The 14,654-nt window shown below is 44.4% G+C and overlaps 1 protein-coding gene across 2 annotated transcripts in view; it reads left to right on the top strand.

Annotated features, from left to right (window-relative positions):
- Window positions 1–14,654, top strand: part of PDS5B (PDS5 cohesin associated factor B) — an 813,886-nt gene that overhangs the window by 26,799 nt on the left and 772,433 nt on the right. For both annotated transcript variants that reach the window (XM_069205557.1, XM_069205556.1), the window contains exon 2: window positions 1,645–1,776. In XM_069205557.1, coding sequence (XP_069061658.1) covers window positions 1,669–1,776 — 108 coding nt within the window. In that variant the 5' untranslated portion in view covers window positions 1,645–1,668. The remainder of the gene's footprint in view (window positions 1–1,644; window positions 1,777–14,654) is intronic.

Genomic DNA, 14,654 nt, shown 5'->3' with positions numbered 1-14,654 from the left:
CCAAGGCACCCAACATAAACTCTGCATCCATCACACTTCATAATTTGAAAAAATAAATGCTGTTTCAAAACTGCTGTCATATTTGTATATTTCATTTAATTTCAAGCTATTTAAATGTTGTTACCAAAAAATAAGACATCTTGCATCCTTCCGGTTCACACTGCATGATTGCAGACAATTCACAGTTTACAAAACCCTCTAACTTTGCAGTCCGAGAAAGAAAAATAAACCCCATTCTCTAGGATAAAATGGGCAGCAATCTGGAAAAACAAAACAAAAAACGTATGGTGACAGTTGACCTCTGGCTTTGAAACACAGCAAACGAGAAAGTTAAAAAAATAAGTTTTATAGGCATCTTTATTGCTCAGTTACTTGCTGAGTGAACAGAACCCATTTTCTTTGCCAGCCTGACCACTCTCACCAGAACAGGCCACTATTCCCTTAAAATAGCTTGCCCTGATAAAATGTGACTCGTCATAGTGAGTGGGCGAGAAGATTTTGCGATGTCTGTCTGAGAATATCAGACGTTGTTCTCACATGGCAGAAGAAGATAATGTGAATTTACAGAAAACATGTAGCACCTTCTGCAACCTCTTTGAGAAGATCATGAGAGAAAACCGTTTTCTCTCTTCCGTGCTAGGAAGTTCTGCGTTTTTCACATAGTAAGATCACAAGAATCCCTTAAAGAGCCTAACACCACAAACAAATGATTTCTATTGTAACGAAACTCTGTTATCACCCTTCTTAAGCATTCCTTTTTGTGACTTTGCCTGACATGGGGAAAATGTCACTGTATTTGTTGGCCATGGTGCCGCTTCTTAATCAGGGACGATGTTGTTTCTGGGGAGTGGCTTAGAAGACAAGCCAAGGGGAGGTGCCCCTTGTGGACGTCTGGGGAGGGACTTAAAAAGTGTGGCAACTGGCGCTTTTGAGATTGCTGGAAAGTATCCCTTTATAATAATCTAAACACCTGCTTACGCAGAAACAATAAGCCAAGTGAATTGTTAAAACAAAGTAAAACACTCTGCTATAGCTCTTAAAGCTTTATGTATGCATCACATGCATCCAAGCATTTTATAGTTTCATTCTGCTTTGTAGAGAAACAAAGTTCTGTTTAGTAGAGGACCACAAGCTGCAGTAATAAACTCATATTACTAACTATTGTGTTTCTTAACATTTAAAACAGATACTAAAGTGAAATAAATAATGTATATTTTTAGTGTTCTCTCTCAATTTAACAGCTAGGCCGTTTGTAAATCTTTTCTTGTGGTTACTGAGTGTACATTCAATGTGACTTACTGTAAACTCAAGATTTATTGTCCAGATGTGATAAACCTCTGACAGATTTGTCAGTAAATTGCACAGTTACACAAAATGGAAGGTGTCCATTGAAATAAGAATTTACTATGGAAGGGTCTTCATTTGAATCACATTTGTAGCTTCTTTTAAGGAAATTAGTTTAGTGAGTGTCACTAGTCATGAGGGTGCTAACGTTTCTGAACATTTTTCAGGTATGCATTTGACTAAAGAACTGTTGGAGAAAAGTTATATAAGTAATGCATGTGAAAAAAGTTACTACAAATTACGTATTGTTTAAAAAAAAAGAAAATGTAACTAATCATGAAACTAATTGTCTTCCTACAGAATTGAACCACATAGACTGCAATCATGTCCCATTCAAAATCAAAAAGCAATGATGGAAAAATCACTTACCCCCCAGGAGTCAAAGAGATCTCTGATAAAATTTCAAAAGAAGAGATGGTGCGACGATTGAAGGTTAGTGCATCGATAACCTGCCAGATCATTCCTGAAGACATGAAACCAAAAGCACATTCTACTTTGCACTGTATCCATTCACTGTAATGCTCCACATTTGTGTGATTTGTTTTCCTCACTAGTTTTCAAATTTGAGCAGTGTATGTTACTGTACTGTGTAAAAGGCATACAGAGTATGTTCATTTGTGACTTGTACATGTCACATGAATTTATGTATTTTTTTTTTTTTTCACTCCTGACTGCCCTGTCAAGAACTATGCTCACACTATACCTTTACAGCTAGAAAAATAATATTATGCACTGATTTTTTTTTGTTGTTTTTTTTTTGTTTTTTTGTTGTTTTGGTATATTTTAAGTTGAAGTATCCCCTTTTTGTTTCATCAGCAATATATATTTTTTTTAAATAGGCTCTCATTCAAGTTATTTTAGATAGCTCATTCATTCAAAGAAGACTGTGTCCTTGCTGTTAATTTAGTGAGTTGACAAGTATTTTTTAGGCTTAATTTGGAATTACCCCCATCTTTGTACATGTGTTTTATGATAATAGTTTCAATAACTGCACTTTTTATGCCCCCCCCCTTCCTCCCCTCCCCAAGCAGGGCGTACGTCACTAAAGGTCTCTACGTGCGAAGCCACTTATTGTGAATTCTTCATATACTGGAGAGCAGTCTTAAATGTGTATTTTCTGTTTATTACTCTAGTAACTTCACCATTTGTGAACTATAATATTGCTTCCTTTTGTTTTAAGCAAAGAAAGTATCTCATAGGATATGTTACAATGTATTTTTTTTTTTTTTTCTGCTATCTGAAACAGAAGCAAGATGTACTACGTACAGTTATCAACACCTCTACTGGGGATTCTATCTAGTAGAATCATGCTAACAAGTATAAATGTGACAGTACATATTATACTCAGCTTTCAAGGAGGAGACTATACTGTTTAATGGAAATCCAGTAGCAAGTGGCCTGGACGTACTTGCATTTTCTCAGATTGTAGGCTGTACGGATGGAATGAATTTGTATACGCTGCAATTTTGAGTGCCAAATCGGCTACACAAAATGAAGGCCATTTCAATAATTGAGGCAAGACATGGTGCACGTTTCTGTGATTATCTATTAAGTGTAAAGAAGAAAGAATGAAAAACATTTTTTCCAAGAGACACCTGAAAAAAAAAAAAAACAGGAGGTACACTGACTGGATCTGGGAAACTATTTAAAATAATCCTGATCTCAGACTCTTAGCCTTAGGTCCTAGGCTTGGCAGTGTGCCCCTAGCAACTGGCCTAAAATCTGGCAACCAAATCAGGGTCTGCACCGACGGTCAGAAAACATATTTTTTTTAAAAGGGAGATTGTTACCATGAGTGGGAGCGTGTTTCCCTGACAAAACCCCTCTATGCTACTTTTGGTGGAAGCAGGAAGGACCTCCGAGAATGGGACTGGGGCGTCATATCAGTCCTTCTATGTGTAATTGGGATAGAGAGAGAGCAGTGTCATTCACATGTGGCTGTGGATGCTAGTGGTGTTTGAAGGAACCTCCAAGCTACCAAATAAATCCTGCCTTAAAGCTGTGATGTGCTGAGACAAATAACATGTAGGGTAAGCAGCGTCTTCCTGGGGCTGCATCCAGGAGATGCTGTGTTACTAACGGGTACTTCTTTTTGTTGGCTTTAGTCACTGCTTTAAGGAATGATCTATTCATTGGGAATTGGTCTGCGAGGCTTTTTGAGTTTAGAATAATTGTGATTGTATCTTCTTAGCATTTTTTATTTTATAGGATTTGTGCTTTGTTGGGCTACTTTTTTGGGGGGCAGAATTCTTTTTTGTGCATTTTCTTTTATTATTGGAGCCGCCGGCACCGGTGTTTAGTGGGCTGGCAGTCTCAGTTTTTTCCCCTTACTGTGTTTTTATTGGGCCATTCAGCGGCCGCCATTTTGGTTAGCGTTCTAGCCACTACTCTTCAGGCTTCCCCCGGATGGGGGATTTAAAGCCTGCTGTTCGTCGGCCGCGCAGTGGACACGCCCGTCCGCACCCTGACGAGCCCAGAGCCCAGAAATGCTGCTCCTTTGGAATTCGAGATGTCCACTCATCCCAATTTATCTCTGCCGCTCTTAGGATCCCACAGGACCGGTAATTTTCCTTTTGCCTCTCTGAATGTTAGCAACACTTTATCATGTTTTATGGGGAAGTCTTCTAATTCTCTATCCCTCACAAATTCCTCTCAGCCAATTAATTCCCAAACTCCCATGGACCTCTCTCAGCCACTGGGCAAAATGTTTCTGCTTAACTGCAGTTCTCTACCAGCACATTTTTTACATATTTATTCATTACTAACAGACCTCTAACCTGATGTGCTTTTCCTTACTGAAACATGACTCAATGATCATTCATCTGCTGATATCTGTCTCTCCTTACCATCTTCCTATTCCATAAGACATGTGGACAGGCACCTGATAAGGGGGGGTGGTATCGCTATCATCTGTAAGACAACAATTAAATGCGCTACCTTACCATTGGATATCTTAGGTTGTGAAAGTATGACTTTTTCCTTATATCTATCGCCTACTTTCACTTTTTCAGGCATTCTTCTTTACCGTCCCCCTGGTTCCTGTGTTAATTTTTTAGAATCCTTACCCGATGTTGCAGACAGTTTTATCTGTAAATCGTCTAACCTGACCATTCTCGGGGATTTTAATATTCACTTGGAGAATGGTGACTGTCCGGCCGCCAAATCGCTGTTGGCTTCTCTAACATCCTTGAATTTGATACAATACTCCACAGCCCCTACTCATTCCAAAGGGCATACTATTGATCTTATTTTTAGTAATGTACCTGTCCTTAGGATTTTTTCCCCTCTGCCCCTTATTTGGACAGATCATCATCTTATGTCTTTCTCTCTTTCCTATAATTATACTTTGGAGCCTCCTACTAAGACTACAACATCCGGACGTTTCTGGTCCAAGTTAGTCCCCAAGATTGGCAGGAAGCGCCCAATACCTTTTCTCGCGCTTCTCTGACCACTGTTGATTCTTTTAACAACTGGATCTCTACTTCTCTAGACTCTGTCCTACCCATTAAGACTAGATTAAAAAGGTCCATCCATAAATCTAACCCATGGTTCTCACCTTGTCTGTTACAACTTAAAAAAGATTGCAAAACGCTTGAAAGAATCTGGAGAAAGGACTATAGTCTATCTTCCAAAGTAGCCTACAGGAAAGCCATTAGACTTTATCATCAGAACATTAAAACAGCCTAGACGACCTACTACAGCATGAAAATAGAAGAATCTTCCAATTCGCACAAAGCGATTTTCCAGATTTTTAAGGAATTAACGTTGGCCCCTCAAAGTGACTCCCCTATAGAAGCTTCCATTAAACTGAGCAATTTATTTGCCACCCATTTTCGGGATACAATTATAATATTTAGTCTTCATTTTCTTCTCCTGTTCTGTCAACACCCATGGACCTTCAGTTAACCGATATGGTTCCCCCAGGTATTACTTTAAATGACTTTCAACCCCTTACCGATACCCTGGTTATTAACTTTCTTTGTGATCTTAAGTCTGGTTCCTCTCTTGATCCGGCCCCTTCTTCCATTTTGCTACTAGCCTCCGATACTATTGTTCCCCCTTTGACTAATATTTTAAACCACTCTCTATCCTCAGGCTTCTTGCCTTCATCGTTTAAACACGCTATCATTAAACCCCTCCTCAAGAAACCTAATTTGGACCCCGTCTTGCTAGATAACTATAGGCCAATTGCTCTTCTCCCCATTCTATCTAAAGTCCTGGAAAAACATGTCAACCTTCAGCTGACAAATTACCTGGAGAACCAGAAACTTTTGGATCCTTCTCAGATGGGCTTTAGAGCTCAGCATAGTACTGAGTCTGCTCTTTTAGCAGTCACTGAATCTGCTAGGCACCTTCTGGATCAAGGCGGTCATGCCGCTATTATATTACTTGATCTTAGCGCAGCATTTGATACTGTTGATCATAACCTTCTTTCCTACAGACTCTCCAAGATGGGGATAGGAGGCACTGCTTTGTCTTGGCTCTTTTCTTTTCTTACAGAAAGATCTTTTCAATTCTTAGACCGCTCTTTTTTGTCTTATATTTATCCTCTAACTTGTGGAGTTCCTCAGGGTTCCTCTCTGAGTCCAACGCTATTTAATGTTTATCTATCCTCTTTGGCTAAGGCCATCTCCCCTTATAATCTTTCTGTGGTTACCTATGCTGATGATACTCAGTTAGTTGTATCTCTTTCTAGCACTAAGCAGTCCCCCCTCCTCCAATCTCTCGGGCTGTCTTGCAGATATTGCTATTTGGATGAACTCATCTAAACTGAAATTTAATGATGGGAAATCCGAAGTTATGATTTTAGGTAACGGTCCCCCTGCATTTCCTTTAACTTCTTACTCAGAGGCTTTTAACAACCTCCCTTCTCCAAAGACTCACAGTAAGAGCCTTGGCTTCTGGCGTGAGCCCCAACTTACTAAGGAAACCCACTCCAAAAAGCTCTCATCTATGTGCTTTGGCCTTCTGAGATCCCTCAGGAAGATTTTGATTCTTCTTCCACCTAGGGCAAAAAGGATCCTTGTTCAAGCACTGATTTTGTCCTGCCTTGACTCTGGCAATTCCCTGTTCCTTAGCTCACCAGACTGCGTTATAAAGAAACTTCAAGTGGTGCAGAATGCCGCAGCTAGACTGCTCACCAATCTATCTAGGAAGCTCTCTGCTAAGCCGGCCCTTGTAAAGCTTCATTGGCTGCCTATAAAACAATGTATCCAATTTAAATCTTTATGTCTGGTCCATAAAGCCCTACATGATAGAGGCTCCTTTTTTCTCCAACATTCTTTTTCCATCTACACCCCGCCCAGACTTTTGCGCTCATCTTCCTCCCGCCAAGTATTTATAGCACGAACTAAGAAATCTTGGGGAGGGAATTCCTTCACTGTGAAAGCCGCTCGGCTATTGAACTCCCCCCCTCTTCAGCTTCGACACAAGGCTTCCGAGCTCCTATTTAGGAAGAAACTAAAAACTATTCTCTTTGCTGGCAACTCTTTGATCTAATCCTTTTGTTTCTTTTCCTCTCTGGACTTTTCACGTTACCTCAGCGCTGGAATGCCTCAAGGTAGCTATGCGCTTTACAAATTTTTAAACTCAAACTCAGTTGTATGCGGAGTCAGTACAATGAAAATTTCCATATTTTTATATTTAGGGAAACTTGCCTTTAAGCTTTATTAAATCCAGGTGGATGCAAAGTTCAATACATGTAGAAGGAATACTGAAAGCAATAGGCAAGCTAAAACAGGTAAGATTCCAGAACTTAGTAGCTTCACTGTGACTTCTAAAACATTTGGATGGATAGAGTCCTCTAGAATCACAGGATTATTCAGTTCTCGACTGGAGAATCTATGATCAGATCGACGAGCGAATCCATGATTTTGATGTCAAGGAAACCTGGTAAAGACCGTGTTGATGTACCTTGTACTATCCTGTGTTTTTTTTTTTTTTTTTTCTCATCTATGATGAGAAAAAAAACTTGGTGACCTGATGAGATATCCTTATTCCCCATCTTATCCACTCTTACCAGTCTGGCTTTGTCTCTGTCTTACAGTGTAGCAATATTGCAAAACAAGGTACTGCATATAGTGGACAATTATTACTACCCTTATTGAGGAGGTTTTAAAGATTCTTTCCTTAAGTTTTTTATTTTATTTAAATCAGTAAAAACATTTAACCTTAAAATAGATTCTGTCCTGTTAAGAAAACTAGCACCGGACCTAAAAGACATTGGTTACTAGTGATTAGACAACCAGCCGGGAGATGGTTCTCATCTGTCAATGCAGTGGCGGAAAAAATAGTTAAAATTTGGTAACTGTCTGTGTCTGAAGGATCAAGACTGGACTTTTTTTTATCTGAGGGGTGAGCGTTCCCTTTTTCATCAATAGAGGAACGTTTAGGAAGTGTTAATATTTGGGATAGCCAGAACTGTGAGTAGTGTCAGTATCTGAAAGAACGGTACCATGCAGACATCTGAGGAACCAGACTTAAACGCAAAGAAAAAAAAACAAAGCACCTTTACCTCAGGCATCATCAGAGGAGATTGCTGACCCCTCTGAAATTGAAACTATTGGATCTTGAGAATGAGTAGCCTGAACTGAATTATTTGGGCTGATTTCCTGGCAAACAGCTGTTAATCCTTCGCTAAGGATCTGGTCCGAATTTCCGATTTTGCATTAAGTATGATTTTGTAATACCTTAACTGGGGTCTGTACAAGTGTAGGAAACTGATTTTTTTTTTTTGCAGATGTTTCACCCCCGGCAATCGCCCACACACACTTTCTGCCCCTTTTTTAGAACTCCTAGATGCTGGTTTTCGACTCTTGACATTGAACTGAGGCCTGCTAAAGAGACCTCAGTGCCAGTGCTCCTTTCTTAAAAACAAGGTTTGTCTAATTGTTTACAATTGGCACAGGACTTTAGCACCCCTGTAAGCTTAGTGAATGGTACCTTTGGTACCTAGGACATGGGTACTAAAGAGAATCCCTAAGGGCTGCAGCACAAGTTATGCCACACTAAGGGACCCACACCGAAATTGCACACCGCCTGCTGTTGCAGACTGTATGTCAGACTACAAGCCCCGAGTGAAAAGAGAACATGGCACACACATTGTGTGTCATGCCAAAGTCACTGCATGCGCTATATATGTTACCCCTGCAGCAGGTCGTAAGAGCCCTAACACGGGGTACAGTATAATACGTGTGAGGAGATATCTGCATGACAGTTATGCCACTGTGATGCCTAGTTCCATTTCTAGACATTGCAAGTGAGTGGGCAGCCATCTTATTGCATGTACTGGGCACTGGTCATTGAGTGATCCAGCTACGTGATGGCTGCACCGAAAATAGTGGTGTTTGGTATTGAACACCTTGTCTTAATAAATCCGTACTGATACTAGTACTGGATTTATTATTTCATGCACCCAGAGGGCACCTTAAAGGTGTCCCCTTAAACCTACTAGTCCTAGTCTGCTGGCTGACTGGTTTTGACCAGCTTGCCACCACAGACTAGTTTCTGACCCCCTGGAGAAGAGAGTCGCTGCTTTCCGAGGTCAGAAACAATGCCTGCTCTGGCAGGAGGAGTTATCACCTCCCCCCAAGAGGATGGCTAATAAATATGTATACAAAGGCCAGGGGCTTCAATGTCCCTGCCGCCTATGATATGAGATCATCGCGTCCCCCAGACCTGAGAGAGGCGACCCCCCTTCCAGAGGCCCATTTGGTACTAGGGCCGAGGGGATAATTAGCTAGGCATGTTGCACTGCCCAGCTGGACACACCTCTAGGGTAACCAGCTTGAAGTGAACACGAAGTTAGGAATTCCACTATCTTGTTTGTGGTGGAATTGGGAATTCTGGGGCAAGGTGATGCCCACTCCCCAAAGGAAGTGTTCATCTTGGGGGTTTAGTGACCAAAGGGGTAAGTAGCCCATTGGCTACTACCCTTCACACCCCTAAATTGAGTATTTAGGGGATCCCATGATACCAAGGCTTCAGATTGGCTGGATTACAGAAGAAGGACCCAAAGAGTGGTGAAAAGCAAGAACTGATGAACAGCAACTGAATTGGCCCCAGCCCTGCCGGCCTGCCTGCTATCCTCAACAGTTGCGCCGAAGATGACTTGTCCTGTTGCGTTTCTGCCTCCAGAAGCCTGGGAGGACTGACAGCACTTCGAGAAGTAACCAGGATCTCCCTTGATGTAGCAGAGCAGCTTCGGTGCATGCTGCAGACACCAAAGTAGAACCTTGAGGACTCCGGACTGCCAAAAATCAGACACCACTGCACCTGTGCCCCCTAACCCTAGTTGAAGTAGGACAACGGTGCCAGCGTGGTCCCCAGGCCTTAAGCCCACCTTGAGTTTCTCAACTGTGGAGTTCCTGACGCCGCCTGCAGCCTCTTCCAACCCCAAATATCCCCTCCACTGGAACCCAACCACAAAATACCCCACTGCACCCAAGCCCCACAGCCCGAGGAGAAATGGGCCAACTGGGTCCCTACGTGCCCGAGGATCTCAAGGGTTGAGCCTCCCCTGTGAGTTCCCTTTGACTGACCTTCCAATCCATCTCTGTAGCTACTTTGTGACTGGACTGTTCCCAAATGTGGGACACCCAGTGCTGTAACACACCTCTTCACTGGGATGCCCAGAGACCCCTGAGGTGGCATGTTGTTGTGGCCTAGTGGGGACCACAATCCTAGACATGGTAAGTGTTGGGCCTAGCCCTGTTTGCAGGGTCATCCCCAAACATTTTGCCTTGCTCCTCCTATTTTTCTGACCTTTTTTTGTTGGCTTTAGGACTCTGAGCACTGCTGATCAGTGCTAACGTGCATGTGCTCTCCCTTCTAAACTAGGTATGATTGGCTTTTCTAATTTACATGCAAGTCCCTTGTACAGAGGTATCCCTCATACACAGGGCCTGTAAATTAAATGCTATTAGTTGGCCTGCAGTGCAGCTTGCCACCACCCACGGAAGTAGCCTTTGAAACCTGTCTCAGGGCTGCCACTGCAATGCCTGCTTGTGCACTTTACTGCCGCTTTGACTTGGCAAGTATAAATACTTGCCAAGGCCTAAACTCCCTTTTTACTACACCTAAGTCACCCCTAATGTAGACCCTAGATTGCCCTATGGACAGGGTGTTATGTATGTAAAAAGGTAGGACATATGTCTATGTACTACATGTCCTGGTAGTGACAAACAGCCTATTTAGTTTCTCAATACTGTGAGCACTGCTCCTCTCGTAGGATTGCATTGGAAATGCCCTAACACGTGTCTAAGTGGTATTGTCTGATCTATGAGGGGTGGCGTAGGCATGTTTGTTATGGTAGTGAGAAATGGTGATTACTGGTGTAGGTGGATTTTTTTTATTACCATTGTAGAAATGCCACTTTTAGAAACTGGGCATTTCTGTATGCTTATTACTCTGGTGTTTTGCAGCTTGACTCCAATCCACGTCTGGGGCAGAGTGACAGCTGGACTTTGTGCGTACACCTCAGACAGCCTGTAGACTGGGAGTCAATCAATCAAAAATTTTTATGGAGCACGCTACTCACCCGTGAAGGTCTCAAGGTGCTGGGGGGGGGGTAAAAGGGGGGATTTGTGTGCGTGGATGAGGATCTTGAATGGGATTCTCTTGTCTATGGGGAGCCAGTGAAGGGATTTGAGGTGTGGTGAGATTCGTTCGTGGCGGGGGAGGCCAAGGACGAAGCGTGCAGCTGTGTTCTGGATTCTCTGGAGTTTGTGTTTGAGTGTGGTGCCGGCGTAGAGGGCGTTACCGTAGTCTAGTTTGCTGCTGATGAGTGCATGGGTGACTGTCTTCCTGGTCTCTGGGGGAATCCATTTGAAGGATTTTTTTTTAGAGTGCGGAGTGTGTGGAAGCAGGAGGAGGTTAGAGCATTGATTTGCTGTGTCATGGAGAGGGAGGTGTCCAGCATGATGCCGAGGTTGCGTATGTGGTTTGCGGGGGTGGGTGCGGGGCCTAGGGCGGTGGGCCACCAGGAGTTGTCCCATATGGTTTTGTTGGGGCCGGAGATGATGATCTGGGTTTTGTTGGAGTTAAGCATGAGGTGGTTAGTTGTCATCCAGTTGGTGGTGTCGAGGAGAGCAGCATGTAGTTTTTTTTTTGGCGGTGGTGGGGTTGTGGGTGAGGGAGAGGATGAGTTGGATGTCATCTGCGTAGGAGAGGATAGTGATTCCGTGTGATCGGAGGATGTTGGCTAGGGGGGATCATGTAAATGTTGAAGAGTGTGGGGCTGAGGGAGGACCCTTGGGGGACTCCGCAGATGATCTTGGTAGTGATGGAGTGGAAAGGTGGAAGGCGGACTCTATGGGTTTGGTCGGTGAGGAAGGAGGTGAGCCAGTCTAAGGCTTTGTGGCGAATTCCTGTGTTTAGTGAGAGTGGAGGTGTAACGAGTACATCTGCATACTGAATGGTCTTCTTTGGCTGGGATAGGTAGAGGCAGGACACACCTTCATCTGTAAAGGCTGTACCCTGGCCTCACACAATGGGCCTGGAGCCAGTGCTGGAGGAGTAGGGGACAGTTCTGGAACCGGTTAGTGCTGGTTCAAAACGTCCCCATTCCCCCCCCCCCCCCAACTTTGTGGAAGCTAGGCAAAGCGAGTATAAGGGTTGTTCCCCACATGTAGAGACAAGACAGAGCACTTTTGGGAGTGGGACTGAACCTCTGTCACGGGAACTACTGGACTGCATAAAGGACTCATCAGGATTGGTGTTCTGCTTGTTGCACGGCTGCCAGTGCTTTTTGACCTGGACTTCCCGGGGACTGCTGGACTGTCAGGAGGAACCTCCATTGTTTGCCCTGGTGTGCTGGCCTGCCTGACCCTGTGCCCCCCAAGTGTCTCCTGGGACTGGTTTAATCTGAGATGGTTGTGGACTCTGGGTTAGGCCCAAACTAGTCCTCTTCTCTCAGTAATTGATTATACTAGCGCATGGAAAGCACCTTATGTTACGTCTGGCTTTTTACTAAAGCCTGTGAAAAGCAATGTTTCTCCTCCGAGCACCAGCACGTGGGGAGCGCTCTCCCCTTTGTGGCCCAGGGACAAACAGCGTGTGGCGAGTGCTGAAGGTTTGCATGGCCCCTTGCCCCATTGGGAAGAAGGTCTGGAGAAGTGAGGAGAGCCGCGGCAGCTGATTGCCAGTATCCCAGTAGCGCAGATGACGCACGCACCGGGTAGTGCCCCCCTCCCCTCCCCATGGACACAAGCAGGCACCCCTTTCTACAGCTGTGCTGTCAGCTGTCTCTCCACTGACGTGGCCCCAGGAGAGCAGAACCAGCTTCAGTTGACAAAAAGGAGCAGCGGGAAGCATCTATGCCGCCAGCCCAGGAGGTGAGGATGGCTCGAGGCTCACTGAAGTAGCCCGTGACAGCAGGGAAGACCAAACGATGTCTCCCTGCGGAAGTCTGCCCTTCTTGGCATTTGCTGGGGGAATTCTTTGGCCTTGGTGAGGGGAGACAGAGCTGGCAGGAGCTGCCCCTCCCCCCAGCCACGACACTGTCCCTTTTGGAGGCAGCCCCTGCCAGGAACCCGAAGGAGTGTTTCCCCATCATTCCTTGTGGTTGCAGCCCCTGTACAAGGAGCGGGGCTGCTCCACCAGTAAAAGGTACCACATGGTTTGTGTGAGTAGCGCAGGAGCTCCTAGATGGACATGGTGGACTGAGATCCATTAGCTAGTTCACTAGCGGAGCGCAGGTGTGCGATAGACGACAAGCAGTGAGCATTGGTGATTACCCTCCAGCTTGCCATTTACCCTTCTGTTCCTTTTTCACCCTCCAGTTCTCCTCTGGATTTCCCTACAGGCCTGACTCAGGGTATAGGTTCTGCTGCCATGTGGGGGTAACATGCCTACCTGCCAGACTGGTCTGGGATACAGTGGGTGGGTGTGGCTAGGGTTTATGCCCTATGGACATGTTTCCATGAGATGTGCATTCCTGTTGAGGATAATCATAAGCTGCCATTTGTGAATGTTTCCATTTTTTGTTTTTTGTTTTTGGTGTGTGCATTCATGATAATGTGTTTACTATGCATTCTTTGTAATAATGATGACCTCACTACTGCTTGTGTCTCAGAATCGTAGTAACCTATGTGTGCTCCTGACTGCTGCTTGCTTTTGGACAGTACTAGTAACCTGTGTGATGTTCTGACAACTGCTTGTGTAGTAGTGTTTTACTGATACATGTTGTGTTTGGTCTAATGATTTATGTTCCTTTCATTCAGTTTATTTTTCTGTAGCATGTTGTGGAGTCTTCCTCGTGTATTTATTGGGTCATGTGTGTTGTGCAAACGCTTTACACAGTGCCTCTGGGTTAAGCCAGACTGCTCATGCCAAGCTACTAAGGGGGTGAGCAGGGGTTATCTTGGGTATGTAGCTCTCATGCCCTGACTAGAGTGGTGGTCCATGCCAGATGGAAGTGCCTACCCTAGCCAACCAGGAACCCTGTTTCTAACAGTAAGTCACTACATAACCTAAATTATTCTGTGCTCATCCTCTGGTAGGTTGGTACAGAGCATGCAGGCTTAACTTGGAAGGTAATGTATTTGTGCAAACCCCATACAGTAACAGAGTGAAAACACCAAAAACGTACTCCACACCAGTTTAGGAAGATAGACATTTATCTGAATAAATTAAGACCAAAACGAAAAAACCTTCTTTGTGAAGGTCTAAGTGAGTCTTCATCCTTTCAACACACAGTACCTGGCATGCGTCAAAAATAACGACGCATAGGGGCCACAGAGGAGGAGATGCGATGCATAGGATTTCCCGTGCGGCAAAGACGATGCGTTGTTTCTTTCCACACTGAAAGGCGATGAGTAGATTTTCATGAGCACAGCCTTGGTCCCTCACTGCGATGCAAGGATATTTTAATGCTCAGGGACGATGCATTGAAAATCCAGAAAGTGCTGGTAGGAAGGAGCAGGTGCTGCGTCGATGCGGTGGGCAATGCAGCCATTTCCCCCTCTCCCCACCCTTTCCCGCAGCCGCAAGGCAGGTGCTACATGTATTTCTGCAGATAATGCATTGATTTAATCGCACAGGGATTTTCTATTCTTTGGTGGAGTCTTTGTTGGCCCTGAGACTTCAGAACAGGGGGCAAGCTCAATCGAAGCCCTTGGAAAGCATTTGTGGAGGAAGGCACAGTCCTGCCAGCAGGGCAACAAGCAGGACATCAGTCCTTTCAGCAAAGCAGTCCAGATGATTCCTTTGGGCAGCCATGCAGTCCCTCTGACAGAATCCAGTTGCAGGTCCAGAAGTGTCTAATTTAGTGGGGTTACAGACCCAGTACATATACACACCCAAAAGTGCCT

Source organism: Pleurodeles waltl, chromosome 8 (assembly GCF_031143425.1).
Source record: "Pleurodeles waltl isolate 20211129_DDA chromosome 8, aPleWal1.hap1.20221129, whole genome shotgun sequence".
NCBI classification, from domain to species: domain Eukaryota; kingdom Metazoa; phylum Chordata; class Amphibia; order Caudata; family Salamandridae; genus Pleurodeles; species Pleurodeles waltl.
Note: the sequence above shows the minus strand (reverse complement) of the source record. Positions and strands in the feature narration are given on the sequence as shown.